The sequence below is a fragment of the Notolabrus celidotus genome, chromosome 9 (assembly GCF_009762535.1).
Source record: "Notolabrus celidotus isolate fNotCel1 chromosome 9, fNotCel1.pri, whole genome shotgun sequence".
Taxonomy (NCBI): Eukaryota; Metazoa; Chordata; class Actinopteri; order Labriformes; family Labridae; genus Notolabrus; species Notolabrus celidotus.
The window spans coordinates 27,609,829-27,632,381 of NC_048280.1; the positions used below are offsets into that span (position 1 = coordinate 27,609,829).

The 22,553-nt window shown below is 41.1% G+C and overlaps 3 protein-coding genes across 12 annotated transcripts in view; 2 read left to right on the forward strand and 1 right to left on the reverse strand.

The window, feature by feature from the left end:
* cabin1 (calcineurin binding protein 1) overlaps positions 1-476 on the reverse strand; it is a 45,918-nt gene extending 45,442 nt beyond the window's left edge. For 3 of the 8 annotated variants that reach the window (XM_034691402.1, XM_034691400.1, XM_034691398.1), the window contains exon 1: positions 274-465. The gene's annotated coding sequence lies outside the window, so the exon portion shown is untranslated. Of the gene's footprint in view, positions 1-273 lie in introns of all 8 variants that reach the window. The other 5 variants (XM_034691399.1, XM_034691397.1, XM_034691401.1 and 2 more) reach the window with 4 other exon arrangements.
* neflb (neurofilament, light polypeptide b) lies at positions 5-4,770 on the forward strand. The gene is made up of 5 exons (XM_034691564.1): positions 5-124; positions 2,263-3,597; positions 3,793-3,917; positions 4,004-4,488; positions 4,577-4,770. Exons 2-5 carry the CDS (start codon positions 2,404-2,406, stop codon positions 4,768-4,770), a joined length of 1,998 nt encoding a protein of 665 aa, XP_034547455.1. The 5' UTR covers positions 5-124; positions 2,263-2,403.
* A 7,664-nt stretch (positions 4,771-12,434) lies between these two features.
* dock5 (dedicator of cytokinesis 5) overlaps positions 12,435-22,553 on the forward strand; it is a 38,776-nt gene continuing 28,657 nt past the window's right edge. For all 3 annotated transcript variants that reach the window (XM_034691829.1, XM_034691830.1, XM_034691831.1), the window contains exon 1: positions 12,435-12,631. In XM_034691829.1, the coding sequence (XP_034547720.1) occupies positions 12,589-12,631 (43 nt within the window). In that variant the 5' untranslated portion in view covers positions 12,435-12,588. The remainder of the gene's footprint in view (positions 12,632-22,553) is intronic.

Genomic DNA, 22,553 nt, shown 5'->3' on the forward strand with positions numbered 1-22,553 from the left:
GGAGGACAGAGAAGCTAACCTCAACAAAATACAGCACTACACCTAGCTTAGCTCAGCGGTGTCACAGTATGTCCCGGTCTTCAGCTTCACAGGACAATAACACCACATGAAACCCTGGCAGTAGGTGACAAATGCATCTCTGTGCGGGTCTAGCAACTCCAGCGACCTGCCTTACAATTATTATTATCATTATTATTTTATGTTATCTCAGCTAGCTAGGGGACGTTAGCCCGTACAATGTACCGGGTGGAAATCAGTTACAAGCCGACTTACCTTTTACTTTTCCTTTAGCTGCATGACTAACCTCTCAGTTACTGCAGTGGTACATAAAACCCCGCTAAACGAGACGGTCATGACTGGATATATAGCATAAAGCAAGTTTGAAACTTCATTAATTCATCATCCTTTGTTGTTATCAACGTTGTGAGCGTTTGCGTCACAGGATGACATTTGCTACCCGCCAATTAGTAAAGTCGTCGCTCATTGGTCGATGTGCTGTAGGTGTTTTTATCTGACCAATCCCATGCTGTGTTACAAGTTAATGCTGCACTGTCGTCACACACCACTAAACTTCAATTCTTCACAAAAGACTGCCTTTAATTTACTGAGAATTAAAAAAAAAAATCAATCAATCAATCTTTATTTATTACGGAAGAGGATTAGGGCCACCAGAGAAATAAAAACAAATAAGGTCAAATTGTTTTATTATTATTATTATTATTCTGAGTAATAGTCAGAATTTTGAGAAAAAGGTCAGAATTCTGAGTAATAGTCAGAATTTTGAGAAAAAGGTCAGAATTATGAGATTAAAGTCACAATTCTGAGATTAAGGTCGGAATTCTGACTTTTTTTCTCAGAATAATAATAGAAAATATCTATATATTTGACCTTAATTTATCCCCAGTGGATTAAAATCAGAATTCTGAGGGGAAAAGTCAGAATTTTTCTCTTGACAAACCTGTCAAGGATGTGTTTATTAAATTTGATGTTCAAATATTAATTTATTTTTGTATGTACACATATACTGTCATTCTTTGACTGTCTCAAAAGAGCAGCCTCTCAAAAATTAAGGCTGGTAAAAAATAAAATAAAAAGAAATATAGGTGGCCAACCTAGGCAGTAGGTAGCCTCTAGGTAACAAAATTGAAACTGTTTTCAAACACACAGATACCAATAGCAGAGTGTTAATTTAAAAACATATTAAGACAGAGGTACAAAAAAAAGAAGAACAATAACTTAATTCCTTTCATTCTGGTGAGAATTCATACAAAAACTTCTGGTGGAAATGCAATTATGTAAAAGGAAAACGCAAATTTACTAATAAATAATGAACAAAACAAAAAAAATCGAATGATGCTCATAGTCAAGTATGATCACGTGTTCATTTTAAAACTGAGCAGTTTAATCCAAATGATAGATTTAACTGAACAAACTTAAATATAAAGAGATAGACTTTCTGCAGTATTAAACTAAACTCATGAACATAGCATGACAATCAAACATGAATAATAAAGTTATACTTATATGGCACCTTAACACCTTTTATCCTCTGGTGGAGCATTCAGAGGGCATTTTTTTTTAACGTTTAATCAATTGCAAATGAGATGGGGGGATTGTCCCCCTCTGCATATATCACTGCTGATGTTATTGTAAGGTCCAATATGTTTTTGGCAGACCTTACTAACCCTCGTCCCTTCAAAGACAACAACTGATCAATTTGATAGCAAGATATAGCCCGACAATAGTCTCTAAGTGTTGGTTTCTATAAAATATGCAGTTTGTGTAGGTTAAATCTAGGAGTCATGATAAAAGCTTCACATAAATATTTAATTTAGGTCTGTTTTAGACATTTATGATCTGCATTTCTAAAGGCCAACCTGCATTTAAACAGACAACCACTAGGGGGCAAACTTTTATTTTATGATTGTGTAAAATGTTTTCTCTTTAACATGTTTCTTTTTATATAAAGGCAGGATCTTTAAAGCTGGGTGAACTTCAGTTGGCTTGCTTTACACTAGCTTATTCTGACATTTAACTATGATAAGTCATTTATATTCCTTTTAACACAATAGGCAGATGATGCAAAATGTTGCAAAGCTGCTCAACCATCTACAAAAGGAGGTTTTTCACCCTTTTGATCCCATCAGGCAGTTTTTGCAGTGACATGACAGATACATTATGTCTTTGTCAGGATTTGTGGCTTCAAATTGTAACAACTTCTGCAGATTTTTGCAAGTAACAGTATCCTGTATGTGTCCTCAGTGACCCTGTCTGTTGCAGTCCTGAGTTGCTCCTGCGCTTATCCCCGCCTCCTCTACCCCCCTACACTCTTCCTCGCCCCACCTCATCTCTCCCTTGGCTGAGAGTGGCTGCCTGGCACCATTATCAATTCCTTCTGTCAGCATGCAGGAAAAAAAAGCTTACGTCACAGTCATTACTGGGTCTATAAAAGCTGGGGTAATGCAGATACTCAGTGCAGTCAACCCAGCTACATTTCTCGACATCGAGCATCTGGTCTCTCAAGCCATGGCTTCCTCCGCTTTTGACCCTTACTTTCCATCTTCTTACAAGAGGAGAGTAGCTGTACGCAGTTCAGGATATGGATCTGGTGGAGGAATAGGATCTAGATCTGCCTACATCAGCCACTCTGCCCCAATAACTTCCTATGCATCTTCTCGTAGAAGTTATCCAACACACACCCGAGCTGTCTCCAGCTTCTCCTCTGTGCTTTCTGCTCCACTGTCTGCAGCTGCAACTGAGATCCGCCTTGACCAAGCAGCCCAGGTCAGCTCTGAGTTCAAAGCCATAAGGACCCAGGAGAAGGCGGAGCTGCAGGACCTGAATGACCGCTTTGTGAGCTTCATCGAGAGAGTCCATGAGCTTGAGCAGCAGAATAAGCTGTTGGAGACTGAGCTCCTGCTGCTCAGGCAGAGGCAGACAGAGCCCTCCAACCTCCGGGGCCTGTATGAGCATGAGATGCGCCAGCTCCGTTCTGCTGTGGATGAGGCCCGCCATGAGAAGCAAGCAGCCCAAGACCACAGGGATGAGATGGAGGATGTGCTGAGGAACATGCAAAAGCGCTATGAGGATGAGGTTATGGGCAGAGAGGATGCAGAGGGCAGGCTCATGGATGCCAGAAAGGGAGCAGACGAAGCTGCTCTTGGCCAGGCTGAGCTGGAGAAAAGAGTCGGGACCCTGCTGGATGAGCTGGCCTTCCTGAAGCGTCTCTGTGAGAGTGAGATAGCAGAGCTGCAGGCCCAAATTCAATACAGCACACAGGTGTCGGTGGAGATGGAGGTGGCCAAACCTGACCTCTCTGCTGCCCTTCGTGACATCAGAGTTCAGTATGAGAAGCTGGCACAACAGAACCTTCATTCAGCTGAAGAATGGTTCAGCAGCAAGATGAATGTGATGACAGTGGGATCCACTCGCAACACAGAGAGTGCACGAAGCGCAAAGGATGAGGCAGGAGAATACCGCCGGCTGCTTAAATCCAGGACGCTGGAGATTGATGCCTGCCGGGAGATGAATCAAGCTCTAGAAAACCAACTACAGGATGTGGAGGAGAAACAGAGCAGGGAGATCTCTGAACTGCAGGTGAGCTAGACACAAACACTGACAGAAAGAGACAGAGAAAGAGCTACAAATATCCCTACCCTTCTGGGATATTAAAATGATAGTGAATTGCAACAAATAAGTCAGTTATGAGTATGAGATGATACCAAAAAGATAAGCTGAGCTGCATTTTTCATCGTAATAATGTGTCAGTAACACTTTATTGTTTCTCTGCAGGATGCAATAAGTCAACTGGATGATGAGTTGAGGGTAAACAAGAATGACATGGCTCGCTACTTGAAAGATTATCAGGATCTCCTGAATGTAAAGATGGCCTTGGATATTGAAATTGCAGCCTACAGGTGAGAGTTTTGTTTCCTGTACTGTGTGATTTAAATGAAAACTACCTTTACATCTCATATTTTTGATATGTGTGTGTATGTTTCAGGAAGCTCCTTGAAGGGGAGGAGAACCGTTTAAATGTTGCTGCACCAGGATCCATCGGTGTTTACTCCCAGGCCATGTACGCTACTCCTTCATATGGAAGAAGTCAGTTCTCCCTGCAATCCATGCTGAGCTCTGCACCTCCGTACCTCCTGAGCTCCCGCTTGTACACTTCATCTCTCCCAATGGAGGAGACAATAACTGCGAGTCAAGCACAGCAGGCCGAGGCCAGTGCTCCTGAGGAGGAAGAGGAGGAGGAGGAGGAGGAGGAGGTGGAAGAGGAGCAGGTGGATGAGGCAGATAAGGAAGAGGAAAAAGAAGAAGAAGAAGAAGAGAAAGAAGAAGAAGAGGAGGGAGAGGTGAAGGAGGAAGAGGAGGGAGACGAGGAAGAGGAGGATAAGGGAGAAGAGGGCGAGGAACAAGAGGAGAAGGAGGAGACTGAAGGAAAAGAAGAGGCAGAGGAGGGAGAGGAGGAAGCAGATGGAGAAGGTTAGTGTGGTCATCATGTTTAATTGACATGCACATATGTGTCATTAATACATTTCTATTTTATCCCCTCATCACATGGTTTCTGAAGAAGCAGAGGGTGAAGCAGAGGATGGAGCAAAAGAAGAAGAAGAGGAAGGAGGAGATGAGAGCTCAGATAAAGAAGAAGGCAATGCTGAACAGGAGGAAGAAGAAAAGGATGAGAAGGGGGAGGAGGGATCTGAAAAACAAGAGGATAAGGAGGCTGAAGAGCAAAAAGGAAAAACACCAGATAAAAAAGTTTAAACTTGAGTGCTTTAAAAACATACCTGCTAGCATTGTAGCTAAAGACGTCTTCTCTGGTGCTCTATATGAACAGAGATGTTTCTGTGAGTCAAACCAAATGAAAATCTCTTAAATCAGAAGACAACATGAGCGACTCACAGCATGTACGCACACTGAACCAGCAAAGACATAAAATGAATATACAAGCTGACTGAAACACTGATGACAGAAGGATGTGCTGAGTGTCTGGAGTAGAGATTCTGCTTTGTGAAGATTCTTATTTTGCAAACACCTGTGTGCTTTACTCTCACCAAAACATGCCTATAAACTGTCTGTATGTGCAATAACCAGATTGAAATGCCTTACTAAAGTCCTCACAGAGTGCTTTAAGTTCATGATGTGCTGCATTGAATTCCAATAAAGCCTTGAAGCCTTCTCAACCCAGAGCTCGCTGTGGGCTTTTCATTTTGTCTTGTTGAATCAAGTAACATTCAGGGCGAATAAATTCATTAGCAGAAAAAATCATACTGCACGTATTTGCCCGTGACTCACATCTACAACCAGGGATTGATTTTATAAAACTGCTATTTAGCCCAGGGATCCTTTTTCACACAGGAATCTTTGAAAAAAAAAACTCAGCTCGACTTAACTTTATTTATATAGCACCTTTCATACAAAAAAGAACCCCGCAGTGCTTTAACATGCAAGTTTGAAGGGTCAAGGGGAGATTGTAACTCAAATAGACAACTTTGAAATAATTTTGCGCATCTCAAAAATGCAGCAAAAAGATGAAAACATGGTATGAAAAAAAAAGTTAATTAAATCAATCAACAGGAAAGATAAAACTGGTCAAAAAATGTATGGTTAAGGCTTAAAAATAGGGCAACACATGAGGGAAGGGAAAACATTGCTTTTACAAAAGTCTTTTTATGCAACATAAAGTATGTCCACAATATGTTCCTTTATCCCAGAGTGTTTATAAAGGAGGAAAATACAAAGATGGCATCACAGAGAGCCCCTTCTATCGGTATTGATAAACCAGTCAGTGTCCTAGAAGAGACAGCCCCAGCAGAGTCAGCAAGTCTGATTTGTTTTTGGCAAAAGATGCACGACCAACATTTGCAGTGCGGAAAGAAAACAAACAACCAACATGACGAGGAAATCACGGTTTATACAACAATGTTACACTTCATATTTTCTACAAAATTTGTCAGTAAACTTTCATGAGATTCATCCAAACCAAAGTCTATAAGAAATGAGTTAAAGTGGCGTTCTTGTCTTTATCTCCAGTCAGCAGGTCGTCTCACACGGTCTCCGTGTGATCAGTGAGCTGACACCGGTGTTTTTCCTGCTGCCTCACCCTCATCCACATCACTGTCCATAAATCAAGGCGAGCTGAAACCTTTATGACTCAGCTAGTCTACTGCACCAAAGAATCTGGCCAAGTGTCAACTCACGCAGGATGGCAAGTAGAAAGAGCAAGGGAGAGGAGGGGAGGGAAGGGGAGAGAGAGGAGGAACAATTTCATTATTTTATTGAGGAGAGATATCTCACTGCATTAAACCTTGACTGAGGACAGACTGCTTTTTATCCACCTAGAAAAGAGGTTGAGAGACCAGGGGCTTCCTTTGGGCATCTGCAGAGATGTGATCACACAAATGAACCTCCAAACACTTACACACATACACCTCCACTTTCTCAGCCTCTCCTCAAACATGCATTTAGACAACAGGAGTAGATGTGAAGTGGAACATCTAACTGTATGTAATCTTCATCTTCTCTTCTTTGCCGTCTCCTTGTCCTCAGCTCACCCAGCCCTGGGCTGCATTATCCTCCTTCTGCTGCTCTCAGAGCCGGTCCAAAGAAGCACTCCATTTAATCATTAGAAATTCTACTTGAATGAATTTGGCTTCACTTCTACGCACCTTTCGGCACTCGAAGAGATAGCAATACTGTTAATGTTTTCATATTGATTTGGAGTACATGAATACTTCACTACTGGCTGCTTTTTAATACGGGCACATGCTGCAAACAAATAGCTGAAGGAGAAATAGAGCCTTCGGAAAAGATACAGAACACCAGCAGCTGTAAATATAGATTCTCCTTTAGGTGCTCTTGTGTCACCTATGCTTTCAAGTCTGTGTGTATATGGGTATAGTGTAAGTGTTGGTGTGTCTCAGGTTAGGGTGACACACAGATCCTCTGTAAACGTAGCCTTTCAAAGCAAAGCGGTATGATTTTTTCCATCACATTTCATCTTCCACATATTGAGTTTCATCCTCTGTTTCATCTGTCATATTTGGGCTGTGAACAGACTGGTATATAAATCTTACAACTCCCTCTACCTCATGTGGGCAAACAGTGTGTCAGAGGGAGAGAGGCCCATCACTGCAGCCCACAGAGATCTCCCAGACTCCTCATCCTTTGATGAAAAACAAAGAGCTGAAGGGGCAGCAGGAGACATTGCCAGCAGCAAGTTTCCTGTTAAAAGATAAAACAAGTGTGTTGGGGTTTTACAGTTTTGTTTACAGTTAGCCTGAAATAGGTACGACCGTTATCAAGATAGAAGTTTCTGTTTGACACCCACATTTAAGATGATCAGCACCGTACAGGTTGCTTTTTACATAGCTTTTTCTGTTTCTTACAAAAATTAAATCACAACATCTAATACTAACATATGTTACAACTATTTTATCATCATTGTCAGAAATGGAAAACAGCTGCATTAAAAATCAATATTAATCTTTTCCTTAGCTTTAAAGGTGTAGTGTGTAGTAGTTAGCTGCATTTAGCAGAGCAGACTTGGTAGAAATTGAATATAATATTCAAATTAGTGTATAATCACCTGAATATGAAATGTGTTTTGTTTTTGTTAACTTAAGGTGAACCTTTTTTATCTACACAAAGAGCCCCATTGTGTAGATATACTGTATTGGTAGCATAGTTAATCAATCTTGACTGACACTTGCCCCCGCCAGTGGTTTTAGACCTCACATATACACTCTCTATAGAAGTTGTCAGTCTTGAAGTTGGTGGTCTTATTTGCTTTTGAAGGTAATAAAGAGACCTCAGTATTAATATCAGTCTGTTTCTGAACCAGCTGAAAACTCTTCCCAGTGGCTTTTACTGATTCTGAGGTAAAAATGCTGCTCATTGTTTAACCAGAAGCATGCACCTGCATATAAAAACATACATTTACCTTCAGCGAAATGCTTGGTTTAAATGCTCCCCATGTCTTTTTAAATATTACACCCTCACCTTGATGCAGACATTCATCCTGATTATGATTTTTGAATCGTAGTTGGGCGTGCTCACTCTTCCCAGACGGCCCAGGCCTCTGTCCAGACAGTGAGGGTGGTCACGTTGCAGTCTGCTTTTTTGTGCCGTCACACAGCAACTCGTTGTCTCCACAAAGAAAAGAAAGCCTCAGATAAGAGTTGTGGCTCCCTCTACTGATCCCAGAGAATCGCTAATTAAAAGGCTCTGTGGAATTGGCTTGGAAGACAACAGAAAGAGACCATTTCCTTTAAATGTGTGTCATTTTTGCTCTAAAATTAGACCCTGGCTTCTCTGTGGCATACTTTGCTACAGTATTCAGATGGCCTCATGTACCCACTACAGGGGCACAAAGGATGCTTCACTGAGTCAGATGGAGACAAATGGGGGAGCCTCCGGGCACATCCGTCCTCATGCATCACAGCCTAGAAATGAGATGTTGGACTTGTGGATATAAATGTGCTAGCCCTTACTTACCAGCAGAAGACTGATTCTGTGATCACATGCATGAACACTATATTTCCTGCTGTCATGTCCGTGTTTGTTCATCCTGGGCGGCAGGTGAAACTATTCTGTGCAAAATCCCACAGTTCATCCAGCCAGCTTGTACCCTTCCAACACTGAATGCTATCTCACAAACAGAGTGGATATACGAGATGTAGGTGCAAATATTAGAACAGATAAATATTGACAGCTTGCATCAGTAACCATGGTGACGCACATGCAGGATCTCATGTGCGTCAAGCACGAAGGAGACAGGAAGGAGACAAATCTGTAAAATGTCAAAAAGTTTGGATACACCTGCAACAAAAGTGTGCTGCAAAAGAAAGTGGCCATAGAATTTTTGCACAGATAGCAGACTGACTAATCTGCACAGCAGTGTGGGACCAGGCTATTACCTGATTTTGCTGCCAGACAACCAGGTGGAATCTGAGGCCCAATTTGCCTCAGGCATCATGCAGTGCTGGCAGTAGCCCCATAAATCCATTAGGGCCTTTTGTCTCTTTTGTCCCAGGAATTGAACACCTCAGTGGGGGCTAGGACCAGTCTTTTAGAGCCCTACCACTCAGAAATCCTCCGAAGCATTATAGTCCCTGACATCATAGAAATTACAGTTCACTGAGTTTAGAAATGTCAGCTGCTGAGTAAGTGGAGTCAAGGCAGGTCAACCTTTATTTAAATGGCACACTGCATTCATATGGATGCTTCATCTTTTTGCCTCCCATAACAATAAAACAAACACAGGCACATGCACTCAAGCATGTACGCTCACAAACAAACAATCAAATCCTCCAGAGCATAGGGAGTGGGATGCCTGATAGGAAACATATATACTATTCCTTCTTCTTATTCATGCTAAATGTTTATTCATAGTGTGGGGACACACTCAGCAGCCTGCAGGCAGAGTAAACAGACAGAATAGCCTTGCTTCTGAACAAAAACTGTAGCTTTTTGATGTAAAACAACTGCAGCCCACCTTCTGCAGAACCTGTCCTCGCTTATATGCAGAACATGAAAGCAATCAGTCTTTATGTTCAGCTTTTGGCTCAGCATCCACATGTGCACCTGTTTCCATTTACCCCACACATCAGTCGGATGATAGATTTTCTTTTCTTTTCTCAACCACTATCACAGTGTATCTACTGGGAGTTTAAATAGAGGTTTATCTGAGACATGAACCAATCTGATCCAAATTAGAGAATGAGCAGAGTGGAGATCTCCTGTGAAGATCCTGCCTGTCTGCTTTGATTCCTTACGGAGCATTCAACTCCAAATGAACTTCAGAGTTCAACTGTGCTTGTCAAGATGTCACAAGCACTAATGCCAGACACGCAAGCATACATAACCCCAGAACACCAACATCTGAGTTTATTATTTTTCTCCAACACTTCAGTGGGGGAAATGTTTATTGATAAAAGCAGATAATTAAAATAATAAGTCAGATAACATATTGCACAACTTTAGGGTTTTCAGATCAACTGTCCATTGTATGCAATAGCACAAAGCAGTCAGGTGATGGCAATATTGTATTCCTTTTTGCAGATTAGATTTTTTTTTAACTTCTGATAACCCAAAGCAACTCTTCATATTAGATGAAAAGTGCAAGATTGTTTGCAAAAGGCCTCCAGAAAATTAGGGGTGAAAAGAGCGAGAGCACCTTCAAGGCTCTTACATTAGAATCAAACCTCAGCAGGCACCTGCAGCTCAGCCAAGAAATAGGTCACGATATTCATGTGTAACAGCTTAAACCATAACCTTGGAAATTCTACATGTAGCTGCAAAATGCATCCCTCATAGTCGATTTTCAGGATTAGCCCAGTCAATATGTTTGAATATTTTAACTGTGTGAGGTTGGTTAGACATACAGCAAATAGAAAATGCACCACAGGGTCTGAAAAACAGAGAACAGTCAGCAGATGTTTGCTCCTGTGTAACTTCTCTTTCATGTTTAGTGGTGAAAAAAGCAATAATTTAAAAGTGTTATCATCAAAAGGCATAATTATTGGAATGTCAATATCCTTGATTATAGTTTAAACTAGTAAAGAGCCTCTCACAGTGTTGCTTTGCAGATATTCAGCTGCTTTTTTTCTTCTTCATAAAAGAATAAGATTCAACAAAAGCTTTCAATCAGACTGTGTTGTGTTGGGTTTGGTTCACACCCGCCACAAGCTGCTTTTAAAGCAGCAGCATCACAAAGGATGGAAAATAAATGGACATCACCCTGTCAAAGAGAAAAACAAAAGCGATGAATGGCTGAACATTATTGACAGCACCATTTGGCCGGCCAAAGGCTGCAGAAAGAGCGCATGCACACACACACACACACGCACACACACACATACACACGCACACACACACACACACACACACACACACACACACACACACACACACACACACACACACACACACACACACACACACACACACACACACAGAGGGTGGGCAAACAAAAGGCTAAGTGGGCTACCAGATCTCAACCAGCAGCTGTAAATGACTTTACAGGAAGAGAAAGGAGGCTGTAGAACAACATTTGTGATATGCTGGCCATGTAGAAATGGCATTCAAATTAAGTCAGCAGCCTCATTAATGGAAATTGAACACAGTTGTTTAGGCTGTACCTACACAATCTTTTGTCAACAATTAATTGTGTTGCTTCAATCAAACAGCCTGCACAGCCAATCCAAATATAGCATAATGTGATATGATTATGTCCCTGGTGTGGTCCATTCATGCTCACTCAGAATACAGTGGCTCCAAATGAGGCAGCAGCCGAGAGTTTAAAACTCAATCTCATATTAAATTAAAAACAATAACCAGGTGATAATTTATTTATGACGCATAAGTGATTTATAACGCATAAGATTGTCAAATGGTGTGCCAGTTGTTCTGAAAGTGAAGTGCCAACACCGTGAGGAGTCCTTGAAGGTAAATGGGGTGTAGTTCAGTCTCATTATAATTTTCCCAGAATTCAATTCTGGTTCATTTGAAGATTTATGAGGGATTGTAACTTATATCGATTGAATGATGATTAGGGTGGGAAAGCTCCAAGGACAAAGCTCCTGAAACGAAACTTGTGTTGAAATTAGTGTCTATGTGGGAATGAGAATGTTGTTATTGAGGGGCAGTGGCGGACAGTAACAAAGTAAATATACTTGAGTACTGTACATTAGTACATTTTTGGAGTATCTGTACTTTACTTGAGTATTATTTTATGGGGAAACTTATTACTTTTACTCCACTACATTTAGGAGACAATTATTGTACTTTTTACTACATTTCTATCATTGCTCTACTCACTACTTTTGCTTTGAAGTCAGCTCATGAATTTCCTTCTCTTTTCTGAAATCTGATCACTAAGACAGTAAAATGTGTTTGTGTAGTTCTGTTTGTCTCAGTTGTTCAGTCATACCTGTATATTGTGCGTCTCCACGGTTGAATGTGGAGCTGTCCAACCTGAGAAAGTGTGTTGAGCTACGTAACATTTGTTTAATTCCAGATGAACATTTCAAACTAAGTTGTCTGTGCTTGGAGTAACTTAGTTCCAGTTTTTATTCTTTGGTATAGTTTTTAGAGATCTGGTTTCTAAATAAACATAATGTAACAGAATGTACTCCTAGGTATTCTTGGCTGCATTTATGTATTGTGAAAATACAACGTTTTGAGATCTTTTAAGAAGTTCTTTGAATACTTAAGTATTTTTAAAAGGAAGTACTTCAGTACTTTAACTCAATTAATAATTTGACTGAGCAACTTTCACTTGTATTGGAGTAATATTTGACCTGGAGGATCTATACTTTGACTTAAGTAATGAAGTTGTGTACTTTGTCCACCACTCTTGAGGGGTAGACTTAAGTTTAGTAGGCTCGTGGTTAACGCCTACCCTCGTCTGTCCTCTCCCTGCCCCGCTGTGCGTGCGCTCTCCTCCCCTCCCCTCTCCGTTCACAAGTCATGATGGCGGAACTGTAGACTCCAGGACGAGCAGGAGTGCACCGCCCGTCCTCGCTCAGAAATTGTACATAGTTATTTATTTATTCAGCCGACTCTACGTCTCTTTCCACAATGACGCGCTGGATTCCCACTAAAAAGGAGAAGTACGGAGTCGGTGAGTTCTTACATTGTATCTGCGTGTCTTTTACTTGCCGAGTAAACTTCCAGCAACTCAACCAACTTCAAGGGAGAGGGGACCGTGGGGTTGGGAAACACAAGTTTTAGTGGTTACTTTGTTGTTGTTGTTGGAACATGTCGGGTATAATTAGCTCATGTGGGTTTTACAGACTTTTTTTTAGTTTAGAAAACTCCACATTTACTCTCCACGTTGTCATAGAGACTGTCGATATTTGCTCGTAGTAAGAACTGAACTTCTTTAACTGTCCTTATGAGGTGTTTAGGAAAATTGGGAATCAGCCAGCAGGAGTTGAATGAGCATGCCAATCATTCTTGCACTAAATCTAACGGAGCTGATTCGTTGAAGTTAAAGTGAACTTCAATGAATTCTCACTTTGCTTGAAGGTCCCTTTAAGCTCCCCTAAAGGACTCCCGTAGGGCCCCACATGGGAGCCACTACTGTGACTGTACTGTATGCATGTAAGATAAGGGAGCAGCATTTGCATAGACTTAACGTTTGGCTACACATATTGAAGTTTTCACTATGCCTGACTTCTGAGGCTGTAAAGCACTTTATTTACACTTTGAATAAAGCTTTTTGTAGGTTGGACTGCATTTTTACAACAAGGTGTGGCCCTGTCCCTTGTACAGTATGTGTTGGTGGGCCTGCCAACAACCATGCATGCAAGTTCCTGCTATCAGGTAGTCCTTCACACCCTCAGGGCAAATCTGCACAGCCAACGGGCTGTATTATAAGTTCCTCTCAGCTCAACCATAATTACTTTATTGTTTGACTTTCTCGTCAGCACAGGTTGACTAGTCATTAGTTACCATCCTGAGTCACCACTGGATCAGTGTTTAAAGCTACAGACACTGTTTCCTGGTGTGCAGCAGATGTGCTACACCTGAAGAAAAGCCTGCACGTTGTGATAGTGAAAACGCCCAGTGTGTAGTCTCTCTGGTGTGTTTGTGAATCACAGCCCAGGACTGAAATACCTCAGCTTTGTGCTCTGACCTGGATCCTTCAGCGACTTTATCGTAGGGTTTAAGGAGCCTGCTGTGTGCTCTGTTGACTAAAAAACATTTTTTAACACAAATTTAGGTGCGAGTGCAGCTCTCTGCAGCATGCACCCTCCCTCTCTCTTGATTATATATGACCTTGTTTTAGCAGCTGATGTAGAGGAATGTTTTGTGTTAATCCCTTTGGATCCCAGTATGGCGTTCAAAACAGTTTCTCTGCGTGATGGTGTTGACTGCGCCATACTCCTGCCATTTGCCTCAGAAATAGGGCAGGAGTCACCCACACTGTACTAAATCCTTTAAATGCCATCAGACCCTGTACAAGGTCTTACATTTTTAATCCGATTATCTACCCAGGATGTGCCCAAACACAGGCAACTTCCTTTGGGGATGAAAGACGAGATCACCAGGTCTCTGATATTATCAGTAATAGCATGCTAGCTAACAAGAAAATGTGAGTAATATGGGGATTAAGATATCATAATCTTTAATGGTGAATATGTGGCACCATTATAACTGGATAGCTTCTTAATTTTTACATCCTGAAGAGTGGGAGTCCTCCAGCGAATCATATGAGCTTTAAAAATCAGCAGGTGACTTACATGTTTGCTTCCTCATTAGTTTCATTTATTGCCTTTCTGTTTTTAAATTAATCACATCCTTGGCAATATTACATTTCAGTACAAAATGTCTTGATTAAGTGTAATGTAGATGCTTACATGTCTTTGAGCAAAATCCAGATTGACCAAGCCAGTGTTTACAGAGACTTACATGAACAGCCTTACATACCTTTTGAATAATTGATGCCCTGCATTACAGTAACTCAGGAATTCATAGGGGGTTTCTTCTATTTGTACACATCAAAGTCTGTTTGCAGATTGTGTGTTTCATAAACATGCAGCTCTAGAGGGAGCTGCGTAAAATCTGATAAAAGATGTCATATGTCACAGTGGCAGATGGAGCAAGAACATGACTAGTTAACAAATGAAAAACAAATCTTGGGTCTTTAGTTAGAAGAATGAGATAAACTGACCTGTCTCGTCATTGAAACCCAAGCTGGCTGCTAGAGGCCACGTAAGCTGCCACAACAATGACACAGAAAATCTCTGACAGAACTTGAGACATTTGGGTTGCATTGTGGGAAACAGGTGCCTGGTTTTCATTAAAAACAAGGAGTAGTGTAACCAAGGCGATATTTCTAATTCTGCTGGATCAATTAAGATCCTTTATATAACTCAAACATTAGTCCAACATTGTTGTAGGGATCTAAGCATAGACTGTATAGATAATGGACGTAATATCTGTGACGTCACCCATCTGTTCTGAAGCGCTGTTTTGAAGCCAATCATCGGCGGGAGCCATATTGGAAACGCTGAACTCAACCTAACTTCTGTCGAGGTAAAGAGGGGGGCTTTGAGCCTCCAAGCCAACAGCTACAGTGTTCCCGCCTGTCAATTTAGTTAGCTGTGCCTCTCATATGGAAAACTCGTAATCTTAATATCTTCATAATTGCTGCGTTATGAAAAAATTCAACCCCGGACAGTGTGTGCCGATCGAGAAATTAGCTATCCAGTCTACACTTCCTTTCTGTACCAGGCTGTAAACATGTTTATTTCTGCTGTAAAGATCCTCTTTTTGAAATGGTGTGTATGTGGTTTCTGGTACTTCTGGAGCCAGCCTGAAGTGGACGCTCAAGAAATTGCAGTTTCTAACACTTCCACATTGGTTTAAATTCTTCTTCAATTGCCGCTTGGATGTAAGTCAGTGATTTGCTCTTTGTAGAAACCCTCCAAACCAAACATTGTTAAATGAATATGATAAACAGGGATGTTCCAGTACAAGTTTTCCTTTCCATTTTGATACATAGACTTGAGTACTGGCTGATAGCAATTCTCCTCTGATAAATGTGTGACTATACAAACATACATGACAGTGGTAGAAAAACAATGAAACAATGAAACACAGTTCATAGCTGGACTAACGGATGTTACACTCTCTTGCAGTTTGTTTTTGTCACAGGATAATCTATTTAAAACCAGTTGAATTTTGCATGGGCTAATTGAACATGGTATGGGTTCAGTGCACTGACTATGCTTCTTACTGACAGTTGTGCAAGTTACTGAAAATCAGTTATCAATTATCATTACTATACCAAAATGTAACAGAACCACTAACAGAATGAGCTCATTATGAAACTACTTAGCTCTCTGAAAGCAGCAGACTCAATATAGGAAGCATGTCTTCAACAACATGCCTTACAATCACTGTGTGTAGTCTTTTCCTGGCTTGCACATTGTGGAGATGGCGGCAATTTAAAATCAAGCCTTGATTGTTTGGATGGAGCAGCTCCTCTTTAGTCTGCCAAGCTAATGTGGGTTGCACTTTGGTCACCAGTGTTTGCAGTAAAAGGATCTCTGGCAACTCGCTCAGTACAGGCGTGTTGTTTGGTTAGGTGCTTTGTGAGATTAGAATTACTCGTCTCGGAGGTGGACAAAGTTTTCCTTCCTGAACATACATTCCTGTACTAGAACTCACCACCATATTCATGTCCTTCACCTTGAGAAGGGTAAAATAATGATGGTAGATCTGAGACAGAAAGCTCATGCCTGAATGTGTGTGTTTGACACACTATTTTTTCCTCCCGGATGCTACCTCGCTGACTCTGACATGTGTTACCTTGTCGCTAAGTTGGATGATTTATCGAGTAGCTATCAGCTTTTTAACGTAAAGTAGCTTGTCCTATTAAGTTTTTGTTACTTTCATGGGATTACTGAATTTGAAAAGTAACTACAAACACTACTAGTTACTGCAGGTAGTAGTGGAGTAACAGCTAAGTGTTTGTTACTTACTGAAACTTTGATTACAAAACTACTGACACCCAGTACTGCATTTAAGACAGTTTTGGAGGCAGATTTTTGTGTCAGGGGTACAACTCTTCAGGATGGGGTAAGGGTTGAAATCTTTAAGAGAGGCAAATCTAGTGGCATGCAACCGGATGTGTTTCGATCTTGTCACTCCCAATAGTTACATTCTTCGTCTCGCAGCTGGATGCTGCTACTGTGAATCACACACTGTCTCGTGAGAGTTGCGTTCACAGCAGCCTCGGATTTAAGCGTGCTGTAATGCATGCACACCAGTTTCGTGGGTCTCTTACAGCAGAGCTTTTAAAACAGATTGAGTTTTACAGCAATGCTAGCTGGATTAAGTTTAATGGAATAACATTTAATATAACTTATTTTAGTTATTTTTTTAAGTACTTATTTTTCTTAAAGGAAAAAGAACACTGTGCAGCTCAACTCAATTTTGTATTGTGCAACTATTATCAAGGCAACACAAACATTGGATCGGACTTGGTAAATTTGCAAATATTCAATATAAAAAAGATTGGATTGGGATCGTGGGGCAAAAAAGCTGATCGGGACATCCCTCTCACGTCAACAAAGTTCTCCTCATAGCAAAAAGCAGTTTTTCTTAAATGCTTAATATCATTCAACACTCAAGTCATCATAAGCCTTGGATATTTAAACCATTTTTAAACTGCTACTCACAAAGATATGTGCTTCTTTCATTGCACCTTTAGTCATGTTGCATGTAACTCTGCCTCAGCGTGCAAACATTAAGGGATTTTCTTCCACTACTCCATCTGTACTCTGTGTTATCCAAACACTCTACTGGGAGGGCCATTTGGAGGGTTAGAACACCAAGACCTCTCAGTCCCCAAAAGAAAACAAGACACACTATCCTCCGTGGGAGCACTTAAAACAGAAGGGTAGGGCCAGGTGGTTGGGTTAAGTGGGAGAATTAGGATGCAGTTACTGTGTTTTGAAATATATAGTAATCACATGAATAAGAGTTTCCACAAAAAGTTCATTTAACTTGTCAGTAGTTCCTCTTCTTCTCCCTCATTAAAAAGTCCATACATTTTGAATAAGCAAAACATGTTTCATTTAAAAAGTTAAGCAGCTGGAAGCACAACGGCCTCTATGTGACTAAAAACCACTCCTAACTGCATGTGCACTGGAGGCATCAGGTGTCCACATAACTGTTGTGTAAGCAGCCTATTGGGCCATGACTTGCTTTCTAACAACTCACGAATCATGGTCACACTTCCCTCCACCATCAGATGAATGTGCAAATGACCTTCAATTTCCAACCCCCTACACAGTTTTTACAGCAGGACTTTAATATATAATCAGTGTAATTACTCTTTTTAAACCATCAGAGCAAACTCTCCGAATTTACATGTTGTAACTCTCTGTAAGGTGTAATAATGTAATCACAATCATTGGACTTTCTCACAAGCTGTTCTGCTGCCTCCTATAATAACTTGATTTCTCCTCAGGGAGCGATAGTAATAAAGACAGACCAATGCTTGCGCTCACCGTGGCCATCTGAGAAGTGTTTCACTATTCTGCTACCACTTCCTCTTCTGAATATTGTGCAATAAATGACACAAAGTCTCCTACAAAAAAGGTGAAGAGCCAAAGTCGTTTGCTGTGCAGGTGTTGTGTGCTGCACTGGCGTCTTAAATAAACACACAGTTGTTGTAATTTGCAGCCTCCTTGGATTATAACCAGTTCATCCTTGTGTGCCTATCTTGCAATGTCAAACCTGATTGCCTCCAGTGATATACATTGTGACCTTGTTTTAATTTGTGAAGAACAGGCCAGGCGATGAATCAGACATATTTCAGAGGATTTTTTTGACAAACCTGAAGGAAGACATCTGTACTTTTTCTCCGTCTGATAAGGAAGTAGTAATTTTCAGTCTGTTAAATGTTGCAGCAGGGTCTTTAACCACACTTAAAAGATGAACCCTCACTGGACCTAATTCTATCCCTTTTTTGTACGATTAGCTTTGAACTTGAGAATTAAGTTTTTGATTTATGGGTAACCTATAAGGACTTCTCAGCTTGAGCACTGTTGAAGAGCTACAGATCGTTTCTGGCTGTCTAGACAGCAGACGGGAGGCAAAGGACTTCCACTTCTGAAACGCCCTGCCTGAGGAGAGTTGGCTCAAAAACAGAAATTAATAGACCTGCTTTTACCTAATGACTTTTTGGAGAGACGCTGTACCTTTCCCTGCATTGGAAGCTTTTAGTATAAATGTGCTTGAATTCAAGTTTTATAAGAGAACTTATATTATACATCATTGAGTTATATCTAACTGAAGACCTTTGCACATTTATAACGTCATTTCTTCTTAATGCAAAACTTCTTTCTAGTTTCCTTTTTACTCACAGGCTCTGTTGTACAAGTGTCTGATTTATGATCAGCTAGAATCTGTGGAGCCTGATTTATGCCTGACATATTGCTGTCTTTATGATTTCACTTCCTTCATGTTTCAGATTGAAAGTTATCCCTGCTGAGAATGAAAATTTATTCAGTGGCCCAATCCTTCAGTAGCATTTTACAATCAAGGGTTGGTGGCTGGACTTAAATGTCTTGCATCATTTTTGCATGTGAGTGTTTTGTTCCACTCTCTTGTATGCGTCTCTAAGATATACAGTGACTGTAACTTGTAACAGTTGTTTATGTTTTGTTCCCTCAGCGTGTCACTGATGAGAACAATAGATTCACATTTAACAGCGTTAAGTTTGACGAGCTGCCAGCGGCTGTTCAAGCTGTTCAGCCGTGGTGTTCTTTAATTGTTGGCTAATCTACTTCTATGATAAATCATTTAAAGTGAATCAGGCTGACTTTGATTTAGAATTAGTATGCACATTAACGTGAACCTCCGCAGACAGAGGCTTTCTTGGAATTTACAAGAGCAGCTTCAGGCTGAGTGCTCTGGGTTTAAGGGTAGGAGAGATATTGTGTCTCAGAGTTGTACAGATGAGAGCTGTGTTGCCAAGGCCAACACCGTTGCCTGTAGTTCGGACAGTGTGGCATCACAGCACGCTCAACTGGGTCTCTGCCTCTGGCAAATTGCCATACTGTTGCCAGGCCTGCACACTGTGTCAAGTTGGTGAATGGACCATTGTCACTCTCGGTATGACCAGAGGCAGATGTCATTTCTTTGGTACATGTTTTATTCCATATTTTTGAGCACAAATATCTTTCTTGTGAAAATGAACACTCTTTGAAAAGGGATCTGGCTTTATATCAGTCATTTATTGTAATTCACTTTTAAGAAAATACAGACTGATCCTGGTAGAGTTTAAAATAGCGATTTAGCTAATAACCAGTTTCGTTAAAGATGAGATGTTTTTCATTACTTATTTATGAATCTCTGTTGTCCCCCTCAGTCGCTTAAGTCCCTTAAAATGTCACCTGGACATGATTACAAACTGCATGCCCCTGATGAAGTTGTCAAAATACTAGAATTTGGAATTTCATTACGATACCAGTAAAAATCAAACAATGTCGATACCAAGCGGCAACCTCCGGTCTAAAAACATGAGTCCAAGTGGAAGTGCTAAAAACAGCAGTTCATCGAGGATCCGCTTGAGGCTGGCTCCAGACGTACTGGAGACCACATACACACCAATTCAAAAAGCCTGGACTAGCCTGGTCATTTTATGCCCGTCAGTCATTGTGCAGTGCTATGAAGCTTCAGTAAACAGTCTGCAGGTCCAGGTGACCGCTGTCTCTGTCCTCTGCTCTCTGTCAGTCTGCAACAGCCATGGACACAAAGTATGTGTCTTTATTAGATGCTTCAAGGACCTCACCAAATGCTAGTATTTGCAGACCTATGAGCAGCAGCTGTGACAGAGGGCGGAGCAGAGAGACAAAAAGCAGGCAAGAAGAAGTGAGATTTCAGCTATAAGCAAACCAAACGGGCTTGTTTTAAAGTTCTTTAGAACACAACCTGTGAATCAACCAGAAGTAACTTCCATTTTTTCTGTTTCGCTGCTTTGTTTACTTTAATGATGCTTTGTGTGATTTACCAAAGCTGCTCCCTCACTCTTTCTGTCATGTGCTTGCGTGAAGATTTTTGTTTTTCATAAACATTTTTCATGCGTTTCGATTCTATCAAACAAAAAAACCCGATAATGATGGCATCCTAAACATCAAAGGATAAAGCTTTTATGTTACCTTTGAACGCTGCATGGCACCATCATACTTTTTCTTTATGCTGTGAAGCACATGACAGCCTGCATTCGTCTCTATAGGATCCTATGCTCGTACTTCAGTGTGTTTTCAGAAACTTATGATCCAATACTCAACGTCTTGAGATTGTCTGTCCATGTTTATGTGTTGTAAACTGTTCGCCTGCCACTTAGCCACTCCCTGATGACTTGGTTTGGGTTGACTGACCAATCAGAGGCTTTGTTCCTACGTTTGTCACCAACCAGAGGGTCTGTTTACGATTTGTGTGTCAGGACTGATCCTAAAGAGTCATTGTACAGTAGAATAACTATCCCTCATTCTCGCGTCAGTCATTAAATATTTTATTAGCTCAGCAGCAGAAATAACGAGCTGAAAAGCCTCAGTGTAAAAGTTAAGTGTGATTCTTCCACAGCTTGTATGGGTAGCATTGTCATATCTGGCACACAATGCAATTAAGCATTCCATTTATGTTGATTTATTCAGTTTTTATGTACTTTATTTGTCACCTTGGCACATAAATCGACCCTAAGTGCTGTCAGAAGACGATAACCCCACCTAGCCAGTAGTTTTTAAAATGTTAAAATGTTTTTTTTTACTATGGATGTGTAATGTTTGCATCTCAAAGATGGCAACTTGTACTGTCTGCAACCTAACACTGCTGCAATATCAGGCATTTTAAGGAAACAACAATCACAGAGAGAGTATTCAATATCCTGGAGGAACTGTCCATAATTATGACTTAAAGGGTGAAAAGAAGCTGAGAACATTTTCTGATACTGCAGCGACTCCAAACCTGTATCACTCGAGTTCAGTATTTTCTATTTCTTTTCAATATCTAGATGAGCGACCTCACACTGAGGCGTCATTTACATGAACCTGTGCAGGTGATTTCCTGACAACATTAACCAGCATGAGTCCAAGTTAATATTTTAAAAGCCCAAGGGCTGGTTACACAAATACAGTCCAAGAATAAAACAGATTCCCTGTGGTGATGTTTTGTCTGGGCAAATGTTTTCTTAAGGAAAGCTGGAAGAATCTATCGACAAGGAGGAAGTCATGGAGAGAGAAGAGTAGTCACATTCAGTCAAGTCAAGTTTTGGTATTCAGACTGAGGTGTGATAAGCGGAGCCAGTTGAAGCGTGCAGTGAAATGTAGCCTCCAGCAACAAGCATTATCACCATGCAAGTCAGGGCAGAGCTCTGCTCATAGTTCCTCTATTTCCCTAAGAGAGTGAGTGGCTGCGCGCTATTGCAGCTCCCTCAAGTCATGACAAAGACCTCTGCTACAGTATTGTTTGCCAAGGTTTTTCTTTTGTAATGAGTGCTGTGTGTGTGTGTGTGTGTGTGTGTGTGTGTGTGTGTGTGTGTGTGTGTGTGTGTGTGTGTGTGCGTGTGCGCGTGCACGTGTGTGTGTGCACGTGTGTTAGACTGTGTCTGACGTACTCCACTGTGATTCCTCCCATACGTGTCCTGGTTAGAGAGTTACAAAGAAGAGACAGGAGTCTCCTCCGGGAAAGCTGTTAGGTTAATAAACTGAGTGAAGTCAGGGCCAGGCCTCGCAGGTGAGCCAGCTGGCAGGAAAGAAACCCTGCAGAGTGTAACTACTGACCAAAGACCACAGTGGTGAGATAATATCAGAAAAATAGAGGGTGTGATGCCATCTCCGTCTTAGCTCTGCTTGTGACTTTTGACATTGGAGCTACCTGCCTCCGCACAGTCCCATTTACTGCAGCGTTAAACACGGCCGCGGGGCATTCCTTTCAATTAAGAATCGTCAAAATGCTATAAAGGTTTTAGTCACACTGTTCTGCTGCACAAACACTCAGCCTGGTGTTCCAATGATGAGGAA

What these genes read in the sequence shown, in the direction of transcription:
- neflb (XM_034691564.1), top strand. Translation starts at nt 2,404, where the DNA reads ATGCAGGAAAAAAAAGCTTACGTCACAGTCATTACTGGGTCTATAAAA. An exon ending in GGGAGATCTCTGAACTGCAG is followed by an intron (nt 3,598 to 3,792) that starts GTGAGCTAGACA and finishes GTTTCTCTGCAG; the next exon opens with GATGCAATAAGTCAACTGGA. An exon ending in GGAGGAAGCAGATGGAGAAG is followed by an intron (nt 4,489 to 4,576) that starts GTTAGTGTGGTC and finishes TGGTTTCTGAAG; the next exon opens with AAGCAGAGGGTGAAGCAGAG.